Here is a 23,316-nt window from a genome sequence, read left to right on the forward strand (position 1 = left end):
TTGTGTTCTGATAGCCGAATTTTGTCTCATCTGACAAAGCCTTTTTTGTTTTATTTCTGCTTAAAAACTCATTAAGATAAAGATGTTTTTTTCTTTTGCAATGATTGTAATGTCAGTCCAGAAATAAGATTTTTCTATATATATGCAAAGTTGGTGGTATTTAAAGATTGATATACCTGCATAAAAACTACCAGCAGAATGTCACATTGGTTGAACAAAGGTTTATTCTCAAATGAAAAATGCATTTTCATTTAAGGTCAGTAAGTAATTGGGTATGCAGTTTGTGAGGGAATTGCAGTGAATGTATAGTCTAGTTAAGTCTTTTTAGAGGTTTTTTTTTAAATTATTTTTCCGTGACGGCCTAGCTTTAACATGGACATGCAAAATTCTCAATTCTCTTTTAAAGAATATAAGAAGCTGGTGGAGATGTAACCACTTGAAGAGGAAAATAAAAGCAAAATATTTTATTGAAAACATCAAAATAATGAGTAGCATGAATACTGTCAATAAAAATTAAACACAGCTAATTATTCTTTTGATAAGATACATATTGAAAATTACATCCTTTCATTACCCTGAAATTTTGTCATATTTATTTATATAAGCGAGAAACCTAGTGATTGACTTTATACATCTGTACTCAGTGTGAAGTATCTTCACTGAGATTCTACTCTTGCCTACCTGATAAGAAGGGATAAAACCTCAGTGGTTCTATACAAGAAATCTGTCTGAGAGCTCCGTGTACTACATGGCAGTAGGTGAAAGAGTATATGTCAATTTGCAAAATTTCTCATTTAGAGAAACAAATCCAACTGTACTTAGCGAGTATAATAAAGACAGGAAACAATCTCCATGTTTTATATGTGCAAGTATTACATAAAGTGTAGCAAGATGTTCTGAAATATCAAAATGCATTACTGATTTGCCCACCATCTGTGCGTTATTTTGCTATTTGTTCCTATTGTATTTAAAGGGTCAATAATGTTATATAGTATGTTTATTGACATAATATATTTGATGGTCTATAAGCAGTAGCAAATTACAAGTATTATAATAGTTTAAAAGAGGACATCATGTTCTCCACAATACCCCTTAATGATATAAAAATAAACACAGTATATGGTACTTGTGTGGTATCATTTTATCTGAGAGTCTTACTTTTCTGTGTTACCATCGTGGATCCTAGGGAGCCTTTTGGAATAAATGGAGTTAGACTGGTATGAAAGTACTGGAAGACTTGCCAAAGAAGATATTATGTTTTGTTAGGGTTTTTTTTTAATTTGGTTGTGGGGTTTTTTTTGGTTTTGGTTTTTTTGGGGTTTTTTTTGGTTTTTTTTTGTTTAAATGAATATGGCCATGGGTAGAGATGTCATTAGGCATTAACACAGTACTGGTGTTTACATGGTGTCTGATGTGATGTGAACAGGGGAGTCCTTTTTTAGGCACAAATCTCAGGAAACCTGTCACTTAGTGCAGGTTCTTCTAGGTTCCCCAGGTGAATGTTTAATTCCCTTTTGTATGTTTGAATTACCTACTCTGGGGGAAAAAAGAAAAAAAAAAAAAAAAAAGAGGTGTGTGGCATGGACTTCTTTATTTGAAGGTATTTGGAATCTACAACTGAAAAGAACCCATATTTCAAAATACTGTATATATGTGAATTTAGAGGGGGAAGGGGAAATAAGGAAACAATTTATCATCTATTAAAGTGTAACCAAATTACCAAATTCCCTATATTTAAAAATGCCTGGTTGCCTCAGTACTTGTGGTATTCTTTTATTAATATAGGAATAAAAACATTGCAAAAAGTGAAATAAATATGCTTTTGAAAATGTAGTTTATATTATATATATTTAAAGTTTATTTTAAAAAGTAAGAGTCAATCTATTTATCTTTTAATAGGTCCCCAATTAAGAAAAAACAAAACCAAAAAAACCTGTGACCTTTTCAGAGATACTGATTTAAAATTTGGTTTGGTTCACTGCTCCAGAACTTAGTGTCTCTGGAAAGAAATTGTTTCAGATTGGGTACACAGAATTACAATTCTACAGCAGTTGATGCCTTTTATGAAACTGTCAATCTTGGCACTAGTTTGATCTCATTCATAACATCAGAACTCCAGAATGCTTATGTTGGTTGCTGAAATCACAAAGGTACTTAAACCAGAATACAGCAATTTACACAGGATGATTAGCAGAATAAGGTAATGGGAAATTTTTAGGCATCTCTAAGTAATGAAATAAATATTGGTTCCTGTAAACACTTACCAAAGAAGGTGCAGACCCTTTGTATTCTACTTAATAGTAGGCTTAGTTTGATGGGCATCTTAAAAACCACTTGGACTTAAGGTGGTCTAAGTACAGTCAAAATCAAAATTTTATTCAAAATTAGAAATGGACATGTGCCTACCTTCAAAATAGTACTATTCTTTATAGATGGTAGTGTGCTTAACATTTATTAGGTATTAAGTATTTTCTAAACCAGCTTTTTCTCCAGTCTACCTACCAGAATAGTCTTGGTCTTTAGAATTAATAATTTTGGTCTCTTAATATCATAAAATGTTAGTAGTCAAATAAAACTTCAGAGTCCAAAATATTGAGGGAAATGATCTGGTTAATCTGGGGTTAACCTTTTATTTCCAAAGTATATTTCTGTGTCCTCTGCTGTTCTACTAGTCTATATGCTCTTTTGATGCCTCTTTCCTTAGAATTTGCATTTTTCTCTATATTTCCCATTTTATACAAAGATAAAACAAGTGATGCATCAAGAAATTCTAAATTTTGTCTCATGAAGACACTTCGCTAGTATAAATTGAAGAATTTGTAGTATTTGTCCCTCTTTAATAATTTTCTTAAATACCTGGCAGAGAACTAGGTACACTGCCACCATGAGCTTTCATGTTCTTCTACTTATTCTCCAGACCTGCACTAAATTATATTTAATGGTAATTTCTATATCACTGTTAATTCCGTGAGTATGTGTTATATGCATGCATTACCCATGCATGCAAGCACTTGTGGTTTTGATTCTAAAAACTTTCCTGGCCTCAACCAGAGCTGGCTGGATCTCTTCCTCTTTCCTATTCTTGGCTGGTGTGCACAAGAGGTTGTTTTGTCACATTTTCCATCACAACTGGAACAGCTGAAGTCACTATTTGTTAAGGCTCCCTTTTCCTCCTGTCTGAAATTTTCTTGTGATTCCAGGAAGCAGGAGAAAGACTATTCTAAAGCATAAATGTTGAATTCAGCCTAAAATAATGGAAATGTCACATTTTGAAACTCATAGTAAAAGACTACAGTGGATTCAGAGGAGACCTCAGCTCAGTGGCCTTGCTGTGTTGGAGCCAGAGGGAACTTTGCTATTGATGTCCTCTCAGGGGAGCCAGGATCCGATTTGCACTTGTCTCCTTCCATTTAGAGAATTGAGGTTTTGTGTAGGACGTTATTCTCTGAATATGGAGAAATGCATTTACTGGCTTGGCGGTAATGAAACTTTTGTGAAAATGCGGCAATTGGCAGATATTTTTACTTGGCCTAAATGGTTTTATGATGCTGCTTGGCAGAAAGAAACTGCGACATACTAGTGAAAAAGTGGATGCATTTCAATTGTGAATGAAACTGTGTCTGTACAAAGTTACAGATCTTACGGGTATTCTTTCACATGAATCAATTTATATGTATTACATGATTAAGGCTGTTTGCATGTAAGAGTGTGAAGGGGAGTTGGTTTTGCTGATTTGGTACTAGGGCAAAAAATTAGATATGAATAGGATATTTTTTTCCCTGATGATAATGAGAGTTAACAGAATATTAAATTGCTAAACTTCATGGTTACGATTTAATGTAAAAATAAAATAACCAAGGCCAAAATACTAAAACAAACAGCTGCTCCCCCCCAATTATAAAAGGTTTTCTTTAAATTAATAAGTGGCATGAGGTCTTCCAGAGAGTTCGCAGCGCTGAAATATAATTGTTATGTAAGGAAGCACTCCTGGCAAATAAGGTTATTGTAAAAAAGGTAAATAAATGACGTTTTTTTTCCATGTAAGTAGATACACCAGCATCATTGGGGGAACTAGTCTGAGGAATAAGCCTTGAAATGTCAGTTGAAGATATCTGAGAATAATAACGTAGAATAAGAAATTGCTTGCACCATCTACTCATTTGAGTGTGCTAAAGAAACTGATACAAGAAATTGTGGAACCACTAACTCTTGCCTGTTAGGTGTTGGTTTAATCTTCTTAGTGAAATGATGGATGGAAATAAGATTACTTTTTTGTTGGTTTGTTGTTTGTTTTTTAAAAAAAAAGTTCTTTGACTTTGTTACCTGTTAAATTAGTAGAAACTGTTCTGGAAAATAGATTTAGTTGGCCCATGAATTAATATAATAAATGGGAAAGAGCAGACCTGACTTTCTGAGATTTTAATCATAACTCTGAAGTCTGCTGGAAGAGTCATCAGCATGTGAATAAGGATCTAGTTTGTGTAGTTAACTCAATTTCCAAAAAGCTTTCAACAAGGCTTGTCATCAAAGGCTTTTAAAAAATAAGATGAGTGGAAAAGTCTTCTCTTGGATTAATGGCAGATTAGGTGTAGAGTACAAGAGATGTAAGTAGTCATTTATTAAAGGAAGAATTATACTTCCAGAAGGGTCCAGAATAATCAGAATTAAAATGGAGTATGAAATGTTGCAAAAAGATCTCATCATTCCAAATGATTTAAAGATGAAAGGCAGTTGAGTTTGAATGTCAGCAGGCACAAAGGAATACACATGGGGAAGAACAGTCCTATTTTTCTAGATGAGGAAAGAGATTTTTAAGACATTGTGCATAGTTCCCTGAAAACACCAGCTTAGTACTTATCAAAATCAAAAAAAGTACATACAGTTGAGTAATTATCCCAATAATTCTTGCAGGGCTCTTGATGAATTAGGTACAGGGACGTTATTCCCAAAGTCTGTTTATTCTGAAGTTTGTGACACTTGATTTTAGGTTTATGAAAGGGTTTATGATTGAATTTTTTCTCCTTCTACAGAAAACGTAGAAGACATGGGTTTTTTCTATAAAACTGGGCCCTTAAGAATTATTTTGAATGGCTACTTAGAAATTAAGGCAAAACAAAATACCATAATGCACTTGTGTGAATGGATGACTAAGCTGCTGCTTGAGTGCTACGTGGAATCCTGACTACCTGGTTTGAATGAATGACATAGTACAACTGAAAAGGTGGATCATAGGTTTTGATCAGAGATACAGGGTGGTTTATGTAAGAAAGGAGGTATTTCTGAGCCTCAGAGATGACAGGAGGTGTGCAGTAAGCACGCAGACTTATAAAACTGTGGGAGATGTGGAGAAGATGAATAGGAAATACTCCTGTCTTTTCTTAAGACAGGAACAGTGACATTGTTCAGCAGCAGGTTTGAAACAAAAGGAAGGTTTGGGGGATTGGGTTTTTTGTTTCACTTCGTTGGTTTGTTTTCTTTTCATGAGCATATAATTTATTTAGAAATATCACCAAAGGAGGCGTGGTACTGTGTATATGAATTCTGGCTCAGGAAGAGCCATAAGGAGAGAGTAAATGGAGTGATTATATCAGGGAAAAATACACTTAGATGTTTGTTATACATTTCCAGTCCTGGATGCTGTTCATGATTTCTGCAGGTTAGCTACACCTTGGGCTTCACCTGGTATGATCATTCAGTTTTACGTTTTGCAGTTTATTAATCAAGCTGCATTCCTTTAAACGGCATGCTTTTTATTATCACTCCCGAGGAGAGCAAAATTCAGCTGAAGCAAAAAAACCCCAACATTAATTTGCTTAATCAGTATTTCACAGTTAACTACAATTGGATCATTATGAAGAACATTGTTTATTTAGCTCGGTATTCATCAATGTCTGAGGTTAAAGTAGCATAGCCTGCGTAGTCTGAGTATTACCTTCATAATAAAATATCAGTTGAATTCTAGTATTCAAATGGATATAACTGCCCTAAATTATTCCAGTAAAGTATTTATTGACATATTCCATGTAAGTGAACTTAGATAAAACATAGTATAGAATTACATAAGATTTTGAGGGTTATTCACCCTTATTTATCATTATAAGATCAGATCCTGTGCTCCTGAAACTGCATTTGACTTCATGATCAAGAAATTAAATATAGAGCTGTTCCTTTAGAAATATCATTTGAATGCTGTAGCTGCAATGAAAGAAGATGCACATAATGATGTGTTTCTGACATGACCATAGCTTCCAAAGCTGATTCAGGATTTTATTGATTTGTTTTGTTCCTACTGGAAAGATACCCTGTAGTGAGACTCTGCTTGTGTTGAGTGAAGGTGGCCGTGGGTGATCACTCTGAGTTGCCATGTTATGCTTTAATGGGAATTTCTGAAGCGTGGACTTGCCCTCGCCCTTGTGCTGGGCTTGAGCAGCAGCTGGCAGGGCAGTGTGACATGAGAATCAGGAGAGTTAACTATGACCATGGCCTGCAGTCAGCAGCTGCTCTTTGGGAGCATTGTCAGGACTCCAGCCAAGACTAACTGGACTGGCACAGCACCAAAACAACAGATGAGCCAAAGAAGCAAAATCACTGTGCTTTGCACATGTAGAGAATTGTAGCCAGCCAATTCATTTCTCTCTTGGTGTGATTGAAAGGAATTAATATGACAGATATAAATTGATACAGTATGAGCTAGAGTGAACACAGAAAGGGAAAATAAAACACTGGAAAGTCATACCGTGTACATATGGTACCATGGTGTAAATACATCAGGGGACCATTTCTCAAAGATGGACCAATGACTTCATTTTGACACCTGAAACAAATAATGCAGTCTCAGGTTTTCTGCCTCATGTTAAGATCATTAAGACTGTCATTAAAACAATAATAACAGTAGCCAGTAAAACTAATCATGATCTGACAAAAAAAAAAAAATTTCTGAAAACAGTCTGTAATATCCAGAAGTCTACTCACATCAGTAATCTCAAATATGTAGATGCTTTTCCTTTTAATAAAACTGTGCGTGTCAATATGATACACGTTAACACAAGTGGGGTCTCAGTTTGGAGATAGATAATGGTAATTCTCTACAAATTTCAAGATCTGCAAAAGTACTTGGTGCTTCTCAGATGCCAGGTGGTATAAAGTGAACTGTAAAAGACATCCATAACCCTGTATGTAGTCTAGACTCTTACATTGCTGGCATAAAAATATTGTACATGTTAAAATAACCTGTGCTTTCTCTGAATGTTCAAGAAATGTATTAATTTTGCTGTATGAATCTACTGCATAACTTAAAGGAAGCTTCAACTATTATGGCATTTAAGTAGCTTTTTTGGCCCTGATATTCAGTTTTGTTTCTTAGTTTGGTTTGTTCCAGGATGATGTTTTTTAAGAAACTACATTCTAAGTAATTGCTGATTTTTGCATTACCCTAAGTTGGTAAACAATCTGCCTAGTGTCTAAAATTCAGCACACTTATCAAATGAGTTTTATAATATTCTAATTTTATGGTACTATTTAGGCAGCATAGTCTGTTTAGTATCAAAGTAAAATTGCACTGAACTTATCTTCTATAATACTTGGTTAGTTCTGTTTATAGCACTTTGATTACAGTAAGCACAATATGCCTATTTGTTGCAAAGTATGAAGAGGTATAAAGTAAGTTTTCAAAATGGAAATGATTATGCTTTTTGGCACTTATGCATAACCTGCTGCAGCTGTCTTCACACACACAGTACAATTTGTCATCTTGTGACCTGATCTGATGAGAAACAGGTTTGTTATTATGTTTAGCATTTTCCCAGATGGACAGAATTAAACTAAAATAGGAAAATACAAGCACGGAGATGTAGCAATTGCTGTCATAGCCTATGACTGAAAATAATGAAAAGGGTGATAATTTGAAGAAGTAAAAAGATGGTAATTTGAAGAACATTCTGACTATAAACATGTACAATAATAACATCAGATCCATAGTGAATATGCAGCTAAATCCTGGATTTTTGTTACACTATCAGAGAATATAAGTGAGGAAAACACAATGGACATTTTGCACACCGCTGCTTTTGCATTTTTATAAAGTACACCTGGAATTTAGGCTACAAACCTTTTTGATTACCTCCATTTAATAAAAGAAAGTAGTTTGAAGACACAGCATTTTATTTACAGGGCACCTGTGTCTAACAATTCTCCCTAGGAATGAGCTGTTATCTGACTTCTCTTTATCAAGTATTTCTAGAGCCTTGGACAAGCCTGTTATGAGTATGCTCGCTGCAATGGAGAGCAGAATTCTTATCCTCTTTTCCTTTTCATAATGAGATCAAGAAACACATTCATAAAAATAATGATAGTATCAGAGTGTCCAAGGATATTAATTTTGTAACTAGAAATGACACATGTTACCTAGCAGAATTTTAAACCTATTGTCATTTAATTGATTCTGGATGGCACTTGAACTCTGCTATGCTTTTATGCCAGGAGTGTTATTCTTTTACATTCTATAAATATTGTAAGAGCTGCAAAACCATGAGAAATATTTTGCATACATGATCATAACCAGCATTATAAATAAGTTTATTTTTCTAAACACTGGTCAGGTATCTACTGGAATGTGGGGATAGTGAAGAGCCTGAATTTTGCAGCCCCAGAGCATTCAAAGTATATTAAAAAGCCCTACTTTATGGGGGAAAATGTTTCTTCCAGCTTTGTAATTACAGTGTAGACTCTGAATACACTGACTGCATGCTCTGCTAAAAGCAGGCCATCCTTCTCAAGTGCCTTCCTCTTCGATGTCTGTTTTGTGACAATTCCTTAGAAGGGAATTCTGGTAGTTTTATTTTTTACTGAAAATCCCCATTGGATTGCGTCTCCTATTCCTTGTTCACCTTGAGAAGCTATTCTCAGCAAACTTCTTGGTCTTTCCATAGCAGCCTTGCACTGTACTACAGTTTCACAGTAGATAGTGAAACATTTCAGGCCTCCTAAGGAGCAAAGGTGATCTGTTTCTGAATTTATACTCTCTTGATACGCAGTGCTGTTTGCCCCCAAACTAATAACACAGCATTCCACCAGATTTTCCTGCCCCCAACACCTTTCAGTTGACTGCTGCTACTTTGCTATCCTCCACACAAGCATTCACTGAAATATTTTGGCTCTTGAGCAAAAATGTGATTTTTGGAGCCCTCTCTCCTTTCTTAGCTTTCATTAGTTGCTCTCTGGAAGAGCTGCATTCACTGTTTTGGCAACAGATAGTTGGTTCTATAACATTTTTTATTGTGTTAGACTACATTGAAACAAATGTATGGGATATTGAAATTACTCAAGCCTTTCTGCAGTCAACTACTTTTCTCTCTTTTATTCCTGTATGGTATTTTCTTTCTTCTATTTGTTTTCTCAGTTGTATTAGATCAGAAATATCCTCAAAATATAATAGAAACATAGAAGAAGCACCAAGTACCATTTGTCTTTTGCTTTTTGTCTTGCATTTGCAGAACAAATGGTGCTTGTGCAGATACCATGTAGCAAAATGGGATTAAAAAAATCCTAATTCAACAAGAAAAAGCTCTCTGCTGCTTGAAAACCCAGTGTGGTGTAGAGTGGATGGAATATAGACTATGTTTATTATTACTATTTTTACTAAACAATAACCTAAACATTTGGGAATTGCTAGCATTTCCCTTTTACTAGACAGTTCTGGGTAACTCCTGCATACGCATTGATGTGCCTGTACAGCAAGTTGCAGAAAAGACCCTGTCTAAGGACAGTCCTTACTGAGATGCTTGAGTGCAGATGAAGTCTTGTTTGGTGGCAATGATTGTAGCACCTGCATTCTGCAGTTAAGTTTACCTAACTGCTATCTTAGTTTAATACTGGATATTATGCAAGCAAGGAGTGGAAACATTTTCTCTACAGCTGGCAAATGCATGAAGTATATTGTCCAGGCCTCATAGTCTCAAGTATCCCAGCACAGTGGGTCTCCCAGAAATTGCAGGATGCGCTTTTGCTAAGCTGCAAAGGTCTGCATGGCAGCTGATGATGTGGGGTATTGATTTACAGGAATCATGTCCCACAGGCCCATGTTAATCGGAGGTTCATTGATATGTGGCAAGACAAGGGAAAATTTACCTTAGCCCTAGATATTTTTCTCTAAACTGTAATGACAGTTATGGTCTATACTGTATGAAAAAGTTGTTGCATGGAACATAGAAGTTAAGTGCCTGGAGAACTGTGCTGCACAAGAAGGGTCAGTCCTCTGTGTGGGTGAGGAAGATACAGCTGGGTGCATGACTGCTTTTTGTCTGAAGATATGCACCATAATTTTGAAGTCTTGGAAAGCTCTGTGAGGCAAAACCTTTCTTCAAACTCTCCCTAGTCCAAGGGAGGCCTGCATTGCCTTTTAGACAATACCTAGTGACAAAGCTCATCTCGAAAATCTTTCTTGCTTTAGTTACCATACACTGTTACAGGCCTCATTGCTGTATTGTGCATGCTTTCTAAATGCTATTTTTGTAATAATCTTGGTTATGGTACCTTGTTGTTTTTGTTCTTCCACTGTGTATTCCACTAACTTTGTTCTTTTCAAGTTAAAAAGAGGAAAATCAGGAGATAACAACAATGTGAACCATGCTGACAAAAAGAACTCAATATAATGTAACCAGAAATTGCACAACAGTTAATGATGCATCACTTTTAAAACCATTTTAAAATAAAGACCTTACTTTGATAAAATATTTGTGTTCTTCATAATTTATGTTTTTATAAGCAGATATTTTTGCTAACTAGAATGTTAAATATGTGCTAATAATAAATTGTGTGCTGAGGGCTGGATTTTGAGATGTATTAGTATTTTATTTTCAGCTAACTTTCCTAGACATCATTCTATTAGTAGATAGTAAGAGTGAAATGCTGCTATGCCATAGCATAGTTTTTCCCTAGGGGAGATAGTGCAAGTCCTTGTTCTTCTCTGAACTGGAATATTTCAGGAGATCTGTACGTAGTACTTAAGTAGTGTGTAAGCAGGTTCATTATCTGTCTGCCAGAAAGGGGTTATGTCTTTTTATTGTAATTGTAAATATTTGGAGGCTTATATATGAGTATTTTGTTTCTTATTCCAATTCTGTTAGAGCAGATGATGAGCAATATAATTACTTTGAAAGGTAATTATTATAACTGAACATTTAACTGAGGAAAATGGACTCCACACTTTACTTTTTTGTCTAATATTTGTGTGTTTATTTGAAGTTGCAAACACATTAGTACTGACAGGGTTCAAGTTTATCACACTGGTTATACCCTTTTGAACCCCTGAGCTCTTCATGGTCTAAATAAATTCTACACTTTTATACTTGTTATCATCTGTTAGCTAGAGGTCTGATTTTCTTGTTTTTAAACTAAGGATGAAAGTGCAAATATCATTGTATTCCGGAAAGTTTTGTTGTTGCATGGCTTGTTTTTTTTCAGAAAATGATACTCCAAACCACTACATTCCCCAAACATTGTAAATAGGTCTCTGTACTAGGAGGATGTAAAGATACAGTGCTTCATTTATAGTTGTACGACCAGTCAGTTGTCTGGTTAGTTTGTTCGGTTTTTATTCTTCAACATCTCAGTTGTTTCATTTGATTTTCTCCTCTTGGATGTCTATCAGAACAGGGCAAAAATATGTGATTGACATTTCATCTCCAAATAAAGTGTTTAGACTTCATAGAATCATAGAGTCATAGAATGGTTTGGGTTGGAAGGGACCTTAAAAGATCATCTAGTTCCAACCCCCCTGCCGTGGGCAGGGACACCTTCCACTAGACCAGTCCCGTCCAACCTGGCCTTGAACACTTTCACCGAGGGGGCATCCACAACCTCTCCAGGCAACCTGTTCCAGTGCCTCACCACCCTCACAGTAAAGAATTTCTTCCTTAGCTCTAATTTAAATCTACCCTCTTTCAGTTTATAACTGTTACCCCTCATCCTATCCCTACACTCCCTGATAAAGAGTCCCTCCACATCTTTCTTGTAGGCTCCCTTTAAGTACTGGAAGGCCACTATAAGGTCTCCCTGGAGCCTTCTCTTCTCCAGGCTGAGCAACCCCAACTCTCTCAGCCTGTCCTCACAGGGGAGGTGCTCCAGCCCCCTGATCATCTTTGTGGCCTTCCTCTGGACTTGCTCCAGCAGATCCATGTCCTTCTTATGCTGGGGGCCCCAGAGCTGGACACAGTACCCAGACTTACATGAACTCACAAAATTGCCCCGGGACAACTTACAGGCTGCCTCAGGGACCTGGGTTTGACTACAGTCTTAGCTATTATGTTGATTTTTATGCAAGTCAAATTGAGTTATATTCAAGCTAAGTGATATCTATTTTCTTTCTTCCACCCTGTTATTACCAGATTTTCTGCTGTTTTGGCTGATGTGGGACAAAAGAAGTGCACGTGGGAAGGGTACTTTACGTGTCCTGTGAATGTCTGTTGTGCTTTCTTTTTCATCCAAGATCAAGAGCTCCACAATAATGCTTCTGAATTGGTAGTTCTGTAATGTTGTTTTGTATGAGTAAAATTACAGCACTTCATAGCTGTTCCTTAACTGAAAAGGAATGACCTGATAGGATCTTCAGTAAAAAGGCTTAAAAGATTCAGAAAACAATGAAATGGACTTCTGTGCAGGGAGCTATTCATATTTCTATGTGATGTCTTTGGATGCATTAATTTGTTTATGCAGCAACTTAGAATATGTTATTGAAAATACCACACATGACAAAGGAGAATTGAGTTTCATTACTTGAAGGTAATTATCTCACACTATGTGAAACAGCCTGTTCTTGTCAAGAGCAAAGTAAAAGCGTTAAGCCTATTATAACATCTCTTTTGATGTTTTTGTAGGATGGAATAAAAGATGAATGCTCAGTGCTGAAGGTGCAGCTGAAGGAGAGAGATGAACTCATAGCCCAACTTCGTGAGGAGCTGGTAAGCAGGAGAAGCAATTTTTATTTTTAAAGTTCATTTACATGATAATGTCACTCATCCAGACCAGAAACTAAAGAAATAGAATTTCACACTACCTACAGAATACCTAGCCTAAGGCTATGTTAATCATTCAGATAAACACTGATAACAGTGACTGTACATTTCCAGAGATTTTTCAGCCTCTGAAGTGGCTACTATCTAGATGCACTGCTAGTAGAAGTTTCTTTTAAAAGATTGTGTTGACAGTTGTCTTGCAGTATCAAAGAGGCAGAGAAGTAGCACAGCACTGTATGTATATGTTAGAAATCTTGAAGGGCCATGCACGTGTTCTGATGAATTGTGAATACTTCTCCCATGAGCTGCTTTTCACATCTACAAGATTGCTCAGTAGAAAATGAAATACTTTTCCTCCATAATGTCTTTAATTGAAATAATAAATATTCTTACATTTGCTGAACGTTTCCTTAGCATATGAGCTACTAGTGCTTGAGTACTACCATTTTAAGGATAGACAGAATACTCTCAAGGGACTGAACGAGGTAAAATATGTGGTATAGCAATTAAAAAAACCTAAACACATGAAAATGCATTTTATTGTGCTATTAAGACTGTACTAACATAATTTTTAAATTCTTCTTTTGATGGAACATAATTAAAACATGTATGTCTTCAGTATTTTTTTAAATAAAGGAGAGATATTTTTCCACCTCCTCTCTCACAGAGAACTTAGGCTCTGCAGAGAAAGCATGTAGGGTGACCACATTCAGGAAGATGTTCAGCACATGTATTGTTTCCATGGAAGTTGCAGGTGTGCAGGCACCTAAGATTTTATGTAAGCACCATTTGGGAGGTGGGGTTGTTTCCCTAATTAGATCTTAATTATCTGATCTAGCTCAGGGGCTTTTTGTGCCTTTCTGTCTCATGACTGGTGGCTAGCTCAGAACTTGGATAGAATGAATTCAGATCCATCCATTACTGCATCTTTTATATACTAACCAAAACCAGGAGTATACTTTTATGTCAGCACAAATAGCTAAGTTTCAAGTTGCATGGGAAAAATGTAATGCTGCTCAAGGATGAAAGATTCCTTTGCTATATTAACATCTGCAAAATAAATACAGGTCATCAATATTCTTTGTTTCATATTTGGCTACATTAAGAAATGATGTATTATGTAATTATTATCTAAAATTAAATGACAAAATGAGACACAGGGAACATCAAGCTTCTGCACAGTCCTGGAGCATTAATTTTATATCAGTCTAGTTCAGAACATATGCTATTTAACTGGTCGACAATTTTGTCAGTGTAAAATTATCCTGTATTGATACAATGAGCTGTAGCTCATTTGCTGTCAGCTGTTGTCAAAGTTCATCTGTATATATGTCAGTTGCAGAAAAAAGTCCCACAGGGAATTTAGTTCTTGTATCTCATAACAGACAGAAAAATACATCTTCCTAAGGTCATGAAATAAGGATTTCCATATGAGTGAAAGTAAGTATCATGGATTTAATCCATGTTTAACTGACTTCAATTTTGATATTCTAGGACTTGTAGAAGAGAATACAGGTGGGAGCCTTGAGACCATGTTTAATCATTTGGAATTAAGTTTTGAAAGGACTCAGTATATCTAATTTACTCCTATTGACTAAATAAAGCCAGATTGGGAGATGAACATGACAGAAGCTGGATTTAAGGTTACAAAACTCTGAAACCTACAAAAAAAACCCCAGGGTAGTGGGTGCCCACAGAATTGGAAAAAAGGATTTTTGTGCGTGTGGTGTGTAAGTACAGAGTCAATATGCTAGCTCTGGCCATCTGTGTATTTTTTAATCTCTACTGTGTATTCTCCTGCCATACTACTTATTTGTAAAAAGTTGGGAGTTTTGTTTCTTTAAGGGTGTGGTGTTAGAGGAGCTGCCAGGATTTCTAGGGCAGCTAGAATTAAAGTGACAGGCTAGTAAATGAGCTCACTAAAAACACACTTGGAACATGTGCCAGAAGTGAACATTTTGACTGTCTTCTGGAAACAAAGTGACTGTATTGCTTTGTTAGCATCCATGGGATCACTAAACTAAAGTCTACTTACTGAAGGACCTCAGCAATCCAACAGGGAAGCACTCAGTCAGCTTAGGCTTCTCTGAAGTTAGGCATATATGAAGCAGCTCTTTCCAACCATGGTTTTGATCTTAAGGATCTAAAAAGCTTCAATATAATTACAGTGAGCTCCTGTTGTTTCCCTGATGCCTAGAACAAGCCTGTATGAGGCTGAGGATGCAACTTGAAATCTTCCAAAGAGCAGCAGGGCTCTGGTCCCTCTGGCTACCACCTCTTGCACTGCATGTCCAGTGTTGTCTTCATGGATGTGCCCTGGGCCCTGCCACCATGGTGCAACTAAATACTGAGGCCCACCAAAAGATACACCCAGGGTTCCCTCTCTGGTTTGCTCTGGGGATTTTTGCAGGGCCCCAGGCCCTCGGGGGAAGCCCCTGCTGCAGTTTTGCCCACCATCCTGCAGGCTAAGGAAGCCAATCCAGGTGCCGGGTGGTCATCGCAATCCCCTTTTTGCGTTTCTTTGCCCTCCCGAGGGAGCTTTGTATGCTTTGCTCCTCATTGCTTGAGTTGCTTTACAGAGCTGCATGCAGTGGACTATTCAGGGAAGGTAAACTCTCTTTTTAGAGCTGTTAAAAATGAAGTAAATTTGAAATGATTACTAGAAAATGCTGCTAAAACTGTTTTCTTCACTTAGATAAAATCAGCCAAAAATTGATGCAAAACATGCTTTTAATATTCTGTAAATCCTACAGTTATTTATGTGTTTCTAAGATAGTAAATATTAAGAAAGTAAATGTTTACAAAAGATAACTAGAACAGTAATTTTTAGCTAATGAAACTGTATACTTTTTCACTTAGCTACAATATATTACAGACATAGCATTTGATAGGTAACTACCATTTTTGGGTTTGTATCTTAGGGCAACCCATGTTCCATTGTCATTCTGAATATGGAAATATAACAGTTGTAAATACCACCTGCCTGTCTTAAAATCACGGCATCATGATGTTAATTCAGAGATAGTACTTCAACATAAAAATCAAATTGAGTGGAGTCAGTTTTGTAGTTCTTGAGAGAAGTATATGAAAATCTGTACTTTTCTTGTGTTTTTTTGTTAAGTTGGATGCTTGCATGCAGATTTAAAACCCTTGGTTAATTAGTTTTTCTGCAGAACTCTGCAACTAACCTAAAGTGAACTTCAGGTAAATTTTGGCTCTCGAGGAGCTTTTGTTTCTTTCTTTTCTCTAATTTTTCTAGAGTTTTCTAGTAGTCTTCCTCTCCCCCCTTTGATTTTTTTAAAATTTTCAAATACTTTTGAAAAAGTATTTCTACCACATTTGAGTGCATTGTGAAGGAGACCTTGAACAGAGCTGAGGGTGTAAAACATCAGCAGAGTGCAAACTGTCTTGCTGCAAGCTGATGAAGCTTCAGAGCACCTGCAACTGTTTTCACTCCTATTTAGTATCTAGCTCTTGAAGGGGGAAAAGTGTAAATCTTTGATGAATGAAAATAAGGGTGTAGATGCTCAGCTACAAGACCCAGGTACAAAAGATAAAATGGAAGGAGCCCTCACCTACCTCTGAGCAAGCAATGAAGAACTTAGAAAAGTAGTCCCTCACCAATTTTTTTGGTTTTTCTCTGTTTATTGATAATTTTGGATTGACCCTTTTGGTCACCAGAAGTGTGTCTGTCTGGAGGAATAAATACAGGTATACAGAGCAGTGGAATGAATTCCTCTATTCTGTCACTATCTCCTGGAAAATACCTGCTTCAGAAATTGGAAGAGAGTTTGGCTTCCAAGATGTCAGGTATCCAAAACTGCTATAAAGCTCCTTGGAAATGGTGAACCTGAGCAGGAACTTAAAATTTGGGTTCAAAGCATCACTTTGTCTCAAAGGTGTACTCATTCGTGAAAATATCCTCCTATCCAGAAAATCGAAGAAACAAAGTGAATATGTTCTGCAGGGTTTGGTAAAAGGAGTAATTCACTTGCTCTTTTCTCTTTTTTCAGTTTTCATTGGATACAGAAAGATGTTTGAAATCTCAGCTGTCTCCTAGCCAGCTTCACCTGCAACTGCATCTTTCCGTACATTTTCCAAATCAATCTTTTCCACTGTAGTGTGAGCACTTAGAATGACTTTAAGCAGACAATATTTTCATGGTATAGTGGCAAGAACAACTGAGTGCTGCTTACAGTAACATTTATTCTACTGCTGCCATTGGTACAATGGCCTTCATGCTGAAAAATGAGCATTAACAATATTATCCTTTCAACCTTGATTTCCCTGCGTAACTTGAGTCGTGTGTGTTGTCCCATTGAAATAAAAAATGTAGTGAGGCAGTTCTAGGTGGATTCTGAGTGAAACTGGAGGCAAAGTTAGGTCAGGAAATGAATCCGCCTTATAGTCCAGCTGTTGGAGATATTTTTCTGCTGTGGTGGTGGCTTTTCATCAAATGTTAGACTTTTTACATTTATGGAATAGCTAGGTACAGTGCTAGCTAAATGAGCTTTACCTCAAGCTTTAGAGATTAATGTTTTAGAACTGGATACTCTGGAATCAACTCATCAAAATGTATCTGCTCTTTTTTTCTTGTTTTGTCTTTGCAAATCGTAAACAAGTTCTATCTCCTTGTCCAAAACCTATGTTAAATGACTTGGGGGAGGGGGGGTTGTGCTGTGTTCTTGGTGGTGGTTTTGATTTTTTTGATTGGTTTTTCTTTTGTTTCTTAAATATAGTGTATTTCTGGAAGGCAGAATGATAGCAAGCTTAGCTCTTTTCTGTAGGTTGATTTCAATAATGGACAATTAGCCAATTGCTGCAGTTTTGAAGTATGATGAAGATGAGTACTTGTTTTCCAGCTTTGAAGTATAACAGAAAGCCTGAGATGCACTTGAATCCTGCTGATGAACTGTTTATGAAAGACACTTGGGTTAAGTGTAAAAATCACCTCAAAATGCAGATGCCTTGAATTGTAGGGTCTTAAAATCACAACTTGTTTTGTTTTGACAGGCCAAGAGTGAGATTTGGAAAAATAAATTAATGAACTTGTGGTGAATACCATTTTTTGAATTGTTAGGAAAATGAGAAATTTATATTAGTCCAGTCTATTTTCAAAATTTTAAAAAAGTCGTCCTTGAAATTTTAAAGAAATGAGGTGATTTCCATTTGAAAGGAATAATAGTTCTTATAGTAAAAAAACCCTAACAATCTAGATTAATTCTTACACTGATTACCCACTTGCTCTACATTCTGCTGGTTTGTGTTATTTCACATTGGCTATTTTATGAGGAGATATTGCAGACCCATAGATGATTTACATAAGAACAGGCAGTTCTTTCTTCTTCATATTTAGGAAACATTAGGAGCAGGAAAAAAATAGATTAGGTGTACTTAAACATTATTACAGTGTCAGGCTTCTTTCCCCCTTTTTTACAGGAGAATTAATTGCACGTATTCCAGAAAAGGCTTATCTGATCTGTAATTACTCTCTGAATCAGTTCCACAAGACAGACATAGAGTGTGAAAGTGGTAATATCCTATGACACACAGTGGGGATTAGGCTCTGATTCCTCTTCTGTGGCAGTCCCTTGATGAGAAGCTGCCAGTCAGATAGGATCTTTAATATTCCTTGGAACTTGTGGAGGTGGTTCTGCATATGAGTTTAAGTCCCTATCACAAACCATTGTCATATCATGGTGTTTGGCTTAGATAAACAATTATGTCACTAGGGTGGAGTAGTGTCTTCCTGGTCTCCCTGAGATTGTGCTCCTGAGTATTTCATAAAAATAATACTGCGGAAATGAGCAAATCTGAGATACAAAATTTGTCCAAAGTCTCCCTTGAGACAGTGCTGAGGCTTATGCTCCTTTAATAATAATCCATGGTATATGCTTGCCTTTGACAGCAGTGTTGCTTGTAGACTGCTGGCTTCATGAGACATGTGGCATTTTACTGATGGGTCTTTTCATGTAAGCAGGCAAATATGATCTAGTCTTACTCCAAAATCTCAGAGAACTTCACTTTTTGGTTTATGTGAAAGACAAAATGTAGGTCTCAATGTCACCATTCCTTTTTTCACTTTATTTTTTGAACCAATGTGAATTAACCAATTTTAACTCTAATAAAGATAGCCAACAACAGATGAATTTTAGGACAAATGGAAATGGCAGCATCTTGGAGGTGTTGTGGGAAGGAAGACTGTACAGTTCATCAGCTTTCTAGATGTTATATTCTTTTGACTGACACATACTTTTAGAGATTCAAATTTCTCCTTAAATGAATGATGGTAGATTATATTTCCAATGTAGCAGCATATACTGCAGTGCTTGTTTTATACCATGACTATGTCAAGGTCAAACTAGAGCATTAATCTGTGTCCTTGGAGCTCTGCAGAGCTAAACTGCTACATCCCACCTGAGGGGCTAACTGGAGCAGTCCTCACCCAAGACTTGCAAAGGGGGTTTTTCTGGTGCAAAACAGGAGTAATTGAGGCAAAGGAAAATCTATGTTGTTTTATAAATGCTAGGAATAAAGGATATGAAGAAGGCAGCAAAGAGCCAGTGTGATTTATGTACAGTTTTGATCAAAATCCTTTGTTTTTTTAGTTAAGTTTGTGTTTTTCATATATACATACATATGTGTGTGCACTCACATATAAATATATATATACAGAAATTTATATATGGATACACAGAAACATTCATGTGTTCACACACACATGCTGTCTCTCTTATTCAGTATGCTTCATGGTAGTTACTTTCCACTCAACAACTGCTAACATTTTTATGATAAAGAACATTGTAGAAGGAAAGTTGGCTAAAAATAGGGACACTTACTGTTGTTTGACATGGCCCTGTATTCCTGATGTTGGATAAATTCTCAAAGAAGTGTTTAAGTTTGAGCTTGTATGAAAATGACTGCTGTCAGTATCATCTAACTACATGCTATTGCATTATGTGTGTTTATAAGAGCATAAAGAAGAGTAATGTTGCTTAAAAACAAATACACATATGCTGGAAAACTTGCTTTGCTTCTTAAGATCAGCAATTTAATTTGTATGACTTAACAGTTTCAGCATGTTGCTAAAGGCGTCTCTGTGACATTTTTACTACAGTCATCTGATGTGGATGAGTTTCAGATTAATAAATGCTTCATCCTCAGCTCTGCACAACAGTGTTTAATGAATCAACTGGTGCTGTTGTTTCTTCCAGTAATTTTCTGGTTGGGGAAATATTTTTGCTTTTGAAGATGTGGGGATATCTGTCTGTGCAGTTCACTAGGGATCTAATATAAGAATAATGTTTTGCTTGTTCTTCCCCCCTCCCCATTATAATTTAGTGTCCTGTCCAGTTTTCTTTGCTGTGCCTGGGCATGATTCATGGAAAATTCTGTGCATACACACTGGTATAGCAAACATCACAAATGAAGAATCATCTGTATTTTAATAGCAAAATATAATTTTTGTTTACATTATAGTGGAGTTCTGTAAGGAAAGAGTGTTATGCGGTTTTCATCCTTAATAAATATTTTTTCTTGCACTTACAGTATATTCCAACATTTGAAGACATTAAATATTTATGTTCATAAATGAGACATTTTTGTCCGTAAATGAGAAATTTTAGAAAGAAAAATAGTAAACATCTATTTGAAAATACTTTGATGTAAGGACTGGGAAACTGTTCTAAAGACACTGATAAGCTGAACTGCAGTCTCTGTCCTTTACTAAATACATAACCTAATAAGAAATTAGCTGTATTAAAGGATTTGTTAGATCTCACTAATATTGCTTCACAGAAACTGACTCCATAGATTGTCTCCAAGTTTTGTATGTTTTTTCTTGTCATTTCCTTATTACGTAATTTCAGTTTATATGTAAGGAAAAAATGTTATTTGAGATACAAGAGATTTAAGCGGTTTCATTTAACCTCAGTTTTAAAGACTGAGCACTTTCTCACTGAAGATACTTTTTATACTCCAACATCATGAATATTTCATGGTTCAAAGGGTGCTCAAACACTTCCTCAGGTGTCCTGCTTTCTTTGAGACATAGTCTTTAATAATTTTAAGGTTTTTTTTAGAGCTGGGACGTGAATGTGGAGTTTTAACTTTCATAGAAGGTACTACTGTATACCCAGTTCGTCCATGTGAAGTTTTAGCTCTGATATTGGGAATAGATTTCTGTTATCTCTTCCAGTTTTTGGATAGCAAAAATGTCCTTTTCCGTAGCTGTTTTAGGCTAGTTTGGTCCAGAGGTTGGGAAGCAGAGGGGGTGGAGAGATCAAAGCAAGAAATTTTCCAGCGCTTGGGAGAAGTGAATTAAATAGAATAAAGTATTACTGATCTTCTGGATTTGAGTAGCTAATCAGCATCTTGGATGTTACTTTCACTGGGATGGGCAAGAAGGATGCTGATGTTAGATAGCTACTGGAAGCGGCACCATTTATTTCAGAGAATCAAGATAAATTCACTTTTTTTTTTCTCTTTTTTTCTTTTTTTTTTTTTTTTTTTTTGAGCATGGTAGAAATCTGACAGCAAGAGGTGGGTTTTGGTCACAGTGCCAAGCCTTTTCCTTCCATCCAGCTCTTTGATGCTCCACTTTGGGTCTTTCTTCTGCTGTTTTGCTTTTCTGCATCTTTCTTCAACTTTTGAAATATTGTTCCATCTTCCTTTTTATAGAAAACACACACAGTGTACACTTCTTTTAATGTTTTGTGCATGTTTTATCCATTGTTTGAGAAGTTTGACTTGATGCCCGATTCTGGATTTTGGGTGGAGGCTGCTGCTATTTTCAAGCTCAGTCATTTGGATTGATGTTCAGCTGTAATACCTTTTACTCTCCATGAGATTTCACTAGTATCACAATATAAAAAGAAGGGGATGGATTCTGTGGCAAGGCTTTCAGAAATTACCTGCTTATTACCCTGTGTTTAAACTGGGGGTTTTGTGAGATAGGCAGTGGTCTATACAAATGCTTCATCACCCTTCAGAGAGGAGGCAGATGACTGAAGTGCAGCAATGTGTTCATGCTGAGTGGTAGTAAAAAGTGCCATGTGGGATATCATTGATAAGCAACGTGTTACAAGACTATATACAAAAGCCTGAGAAGTGTCCTAGCAGAAAGCTAGCTTGCAAATTTCTACTTTATTGGTAAATTCTTTCCAAAAACTATTGCTCAAGTAATATCCTTTCATATTTTAGATCCTTTGACAGTTTAACTGGATGAGCTTTTTATACTCCTTTGTATCTCGATTTAGAAGAAGATTAAAAGGTAATATATGGTCATCATCAGAAAACCAAATAAAACCCAATGATCTTACTGACTTTTAACCACATATTACATTTAAATTACAAGAAGAAAATAGCTACTAGTTCAAAGAAATTAACTTAATCTCACACGTTATACATCTGTTTGGTTTGTCTGGGGTATTCAATTCTGAATATTTTTTCATTAGGTTACTTTGCATGGCTGGTAAAATAAAAGCAATAAACTTACTGTTCTTTGAGTTCAGAATATAGAGTGAAAATATATCTCTTCGGGTTTGGTTGGTTTTTTTTTTCAGAGCTATTGTTTATGAATTATTCAATGTGTTTGAAATGTACTTAACATATTTTGGAGTTTTCTAGTAATAATGAAAGACATTTATCTTACATTTTCCAATCTGACTTACAGATTATATTGTTTTTCTCAAAGGGAGCTCTCATGATTTACCAGAAGAGTAATAGAGTTTGCAGGCTGTAGTATTTATCACAATTCACCAATTATCAACACAGGACTTTATAAAACCAGACTTTCTCACAGTGTGACATTTGTGTTCCAGCTTACAAATGAGGGTTTCACCAAACAATGCTAGTTGGGCAATAGAATGCTGTATTATTATGGTTTGGGAAAGAACAAGTGGAGCTATTGTACTAGTAGTACAGTGGTGAGAAGGAAAAAAAAGAAACTATCTTTATGTAAACTTGCTTCAGTTTGATTGGTGTGTTTGTGGCAGACTTCAGGTTAATAGGCCGGAAAAATAAAAAGTGGTGCAATTAAAGGATGACTTAAAGCAGCAGGAGAGATTTTATTTTTCAGCTAAACTGCCTATTTATCATATTACTTTCAAGAGCAGGGTGATAGAGTCTGAAGGGAAGAGCGGCATAGAGAGGACTGAGGATTTTTACATTGTCACTAGATCCACGTTTAAAGATCACTGCAAACGTAGCTGTGCTCAGCCTATTGAACTTGCTGTGCAAAGGATCCTTTCTCACTGAGCCAATGTGAATAAGGAAGCTTAGATCAGTTTCTGGAATCTTGTGGAAT

The 23,316-nt window shown here is 36.1% G+C and overlaps 1 protein-coding gene across 5 annotated transcripts in view; it reads left to right on the forward strand.

Moving 5' to 3' along the window:
- CCSER1 (coiled-coil serine rich protein 1) overlaps window positions 1-23,316 on the forward strand; it is a 728,522-nt gene that overhangs the window by 384,842 nt on the left and 320,364 nt on the right. For all 5 annotated transcript variants that reach the window (XM_074866749.1, XM_074866751.1, XM_074866750.1 and 2 more), the window contains exon 8: window positions 12,873-12,956. In XM_074866749.1, coding sequence (XP_074722850.1) covers window positions 12,873-12,956 — 84 coding nt within the window. The remainder of the gene's footprint in view (window positions 1-12,872; window positions 12,957-23,316) is intronic.

Source organism: Strix uralensis, chromosome 4 (assembly GCF_047716275.1).
Source record: "Strix uralensis isolate ZFMK-TIS-50842 chromosome 4, bStrUra1, whole genome shotgun sequence".
Lineage (NCBI taxonomy): Eukaryota > Metazoa > Chordata > Aves > Strigiformes > Strigidae > Strix > Strix uralensis.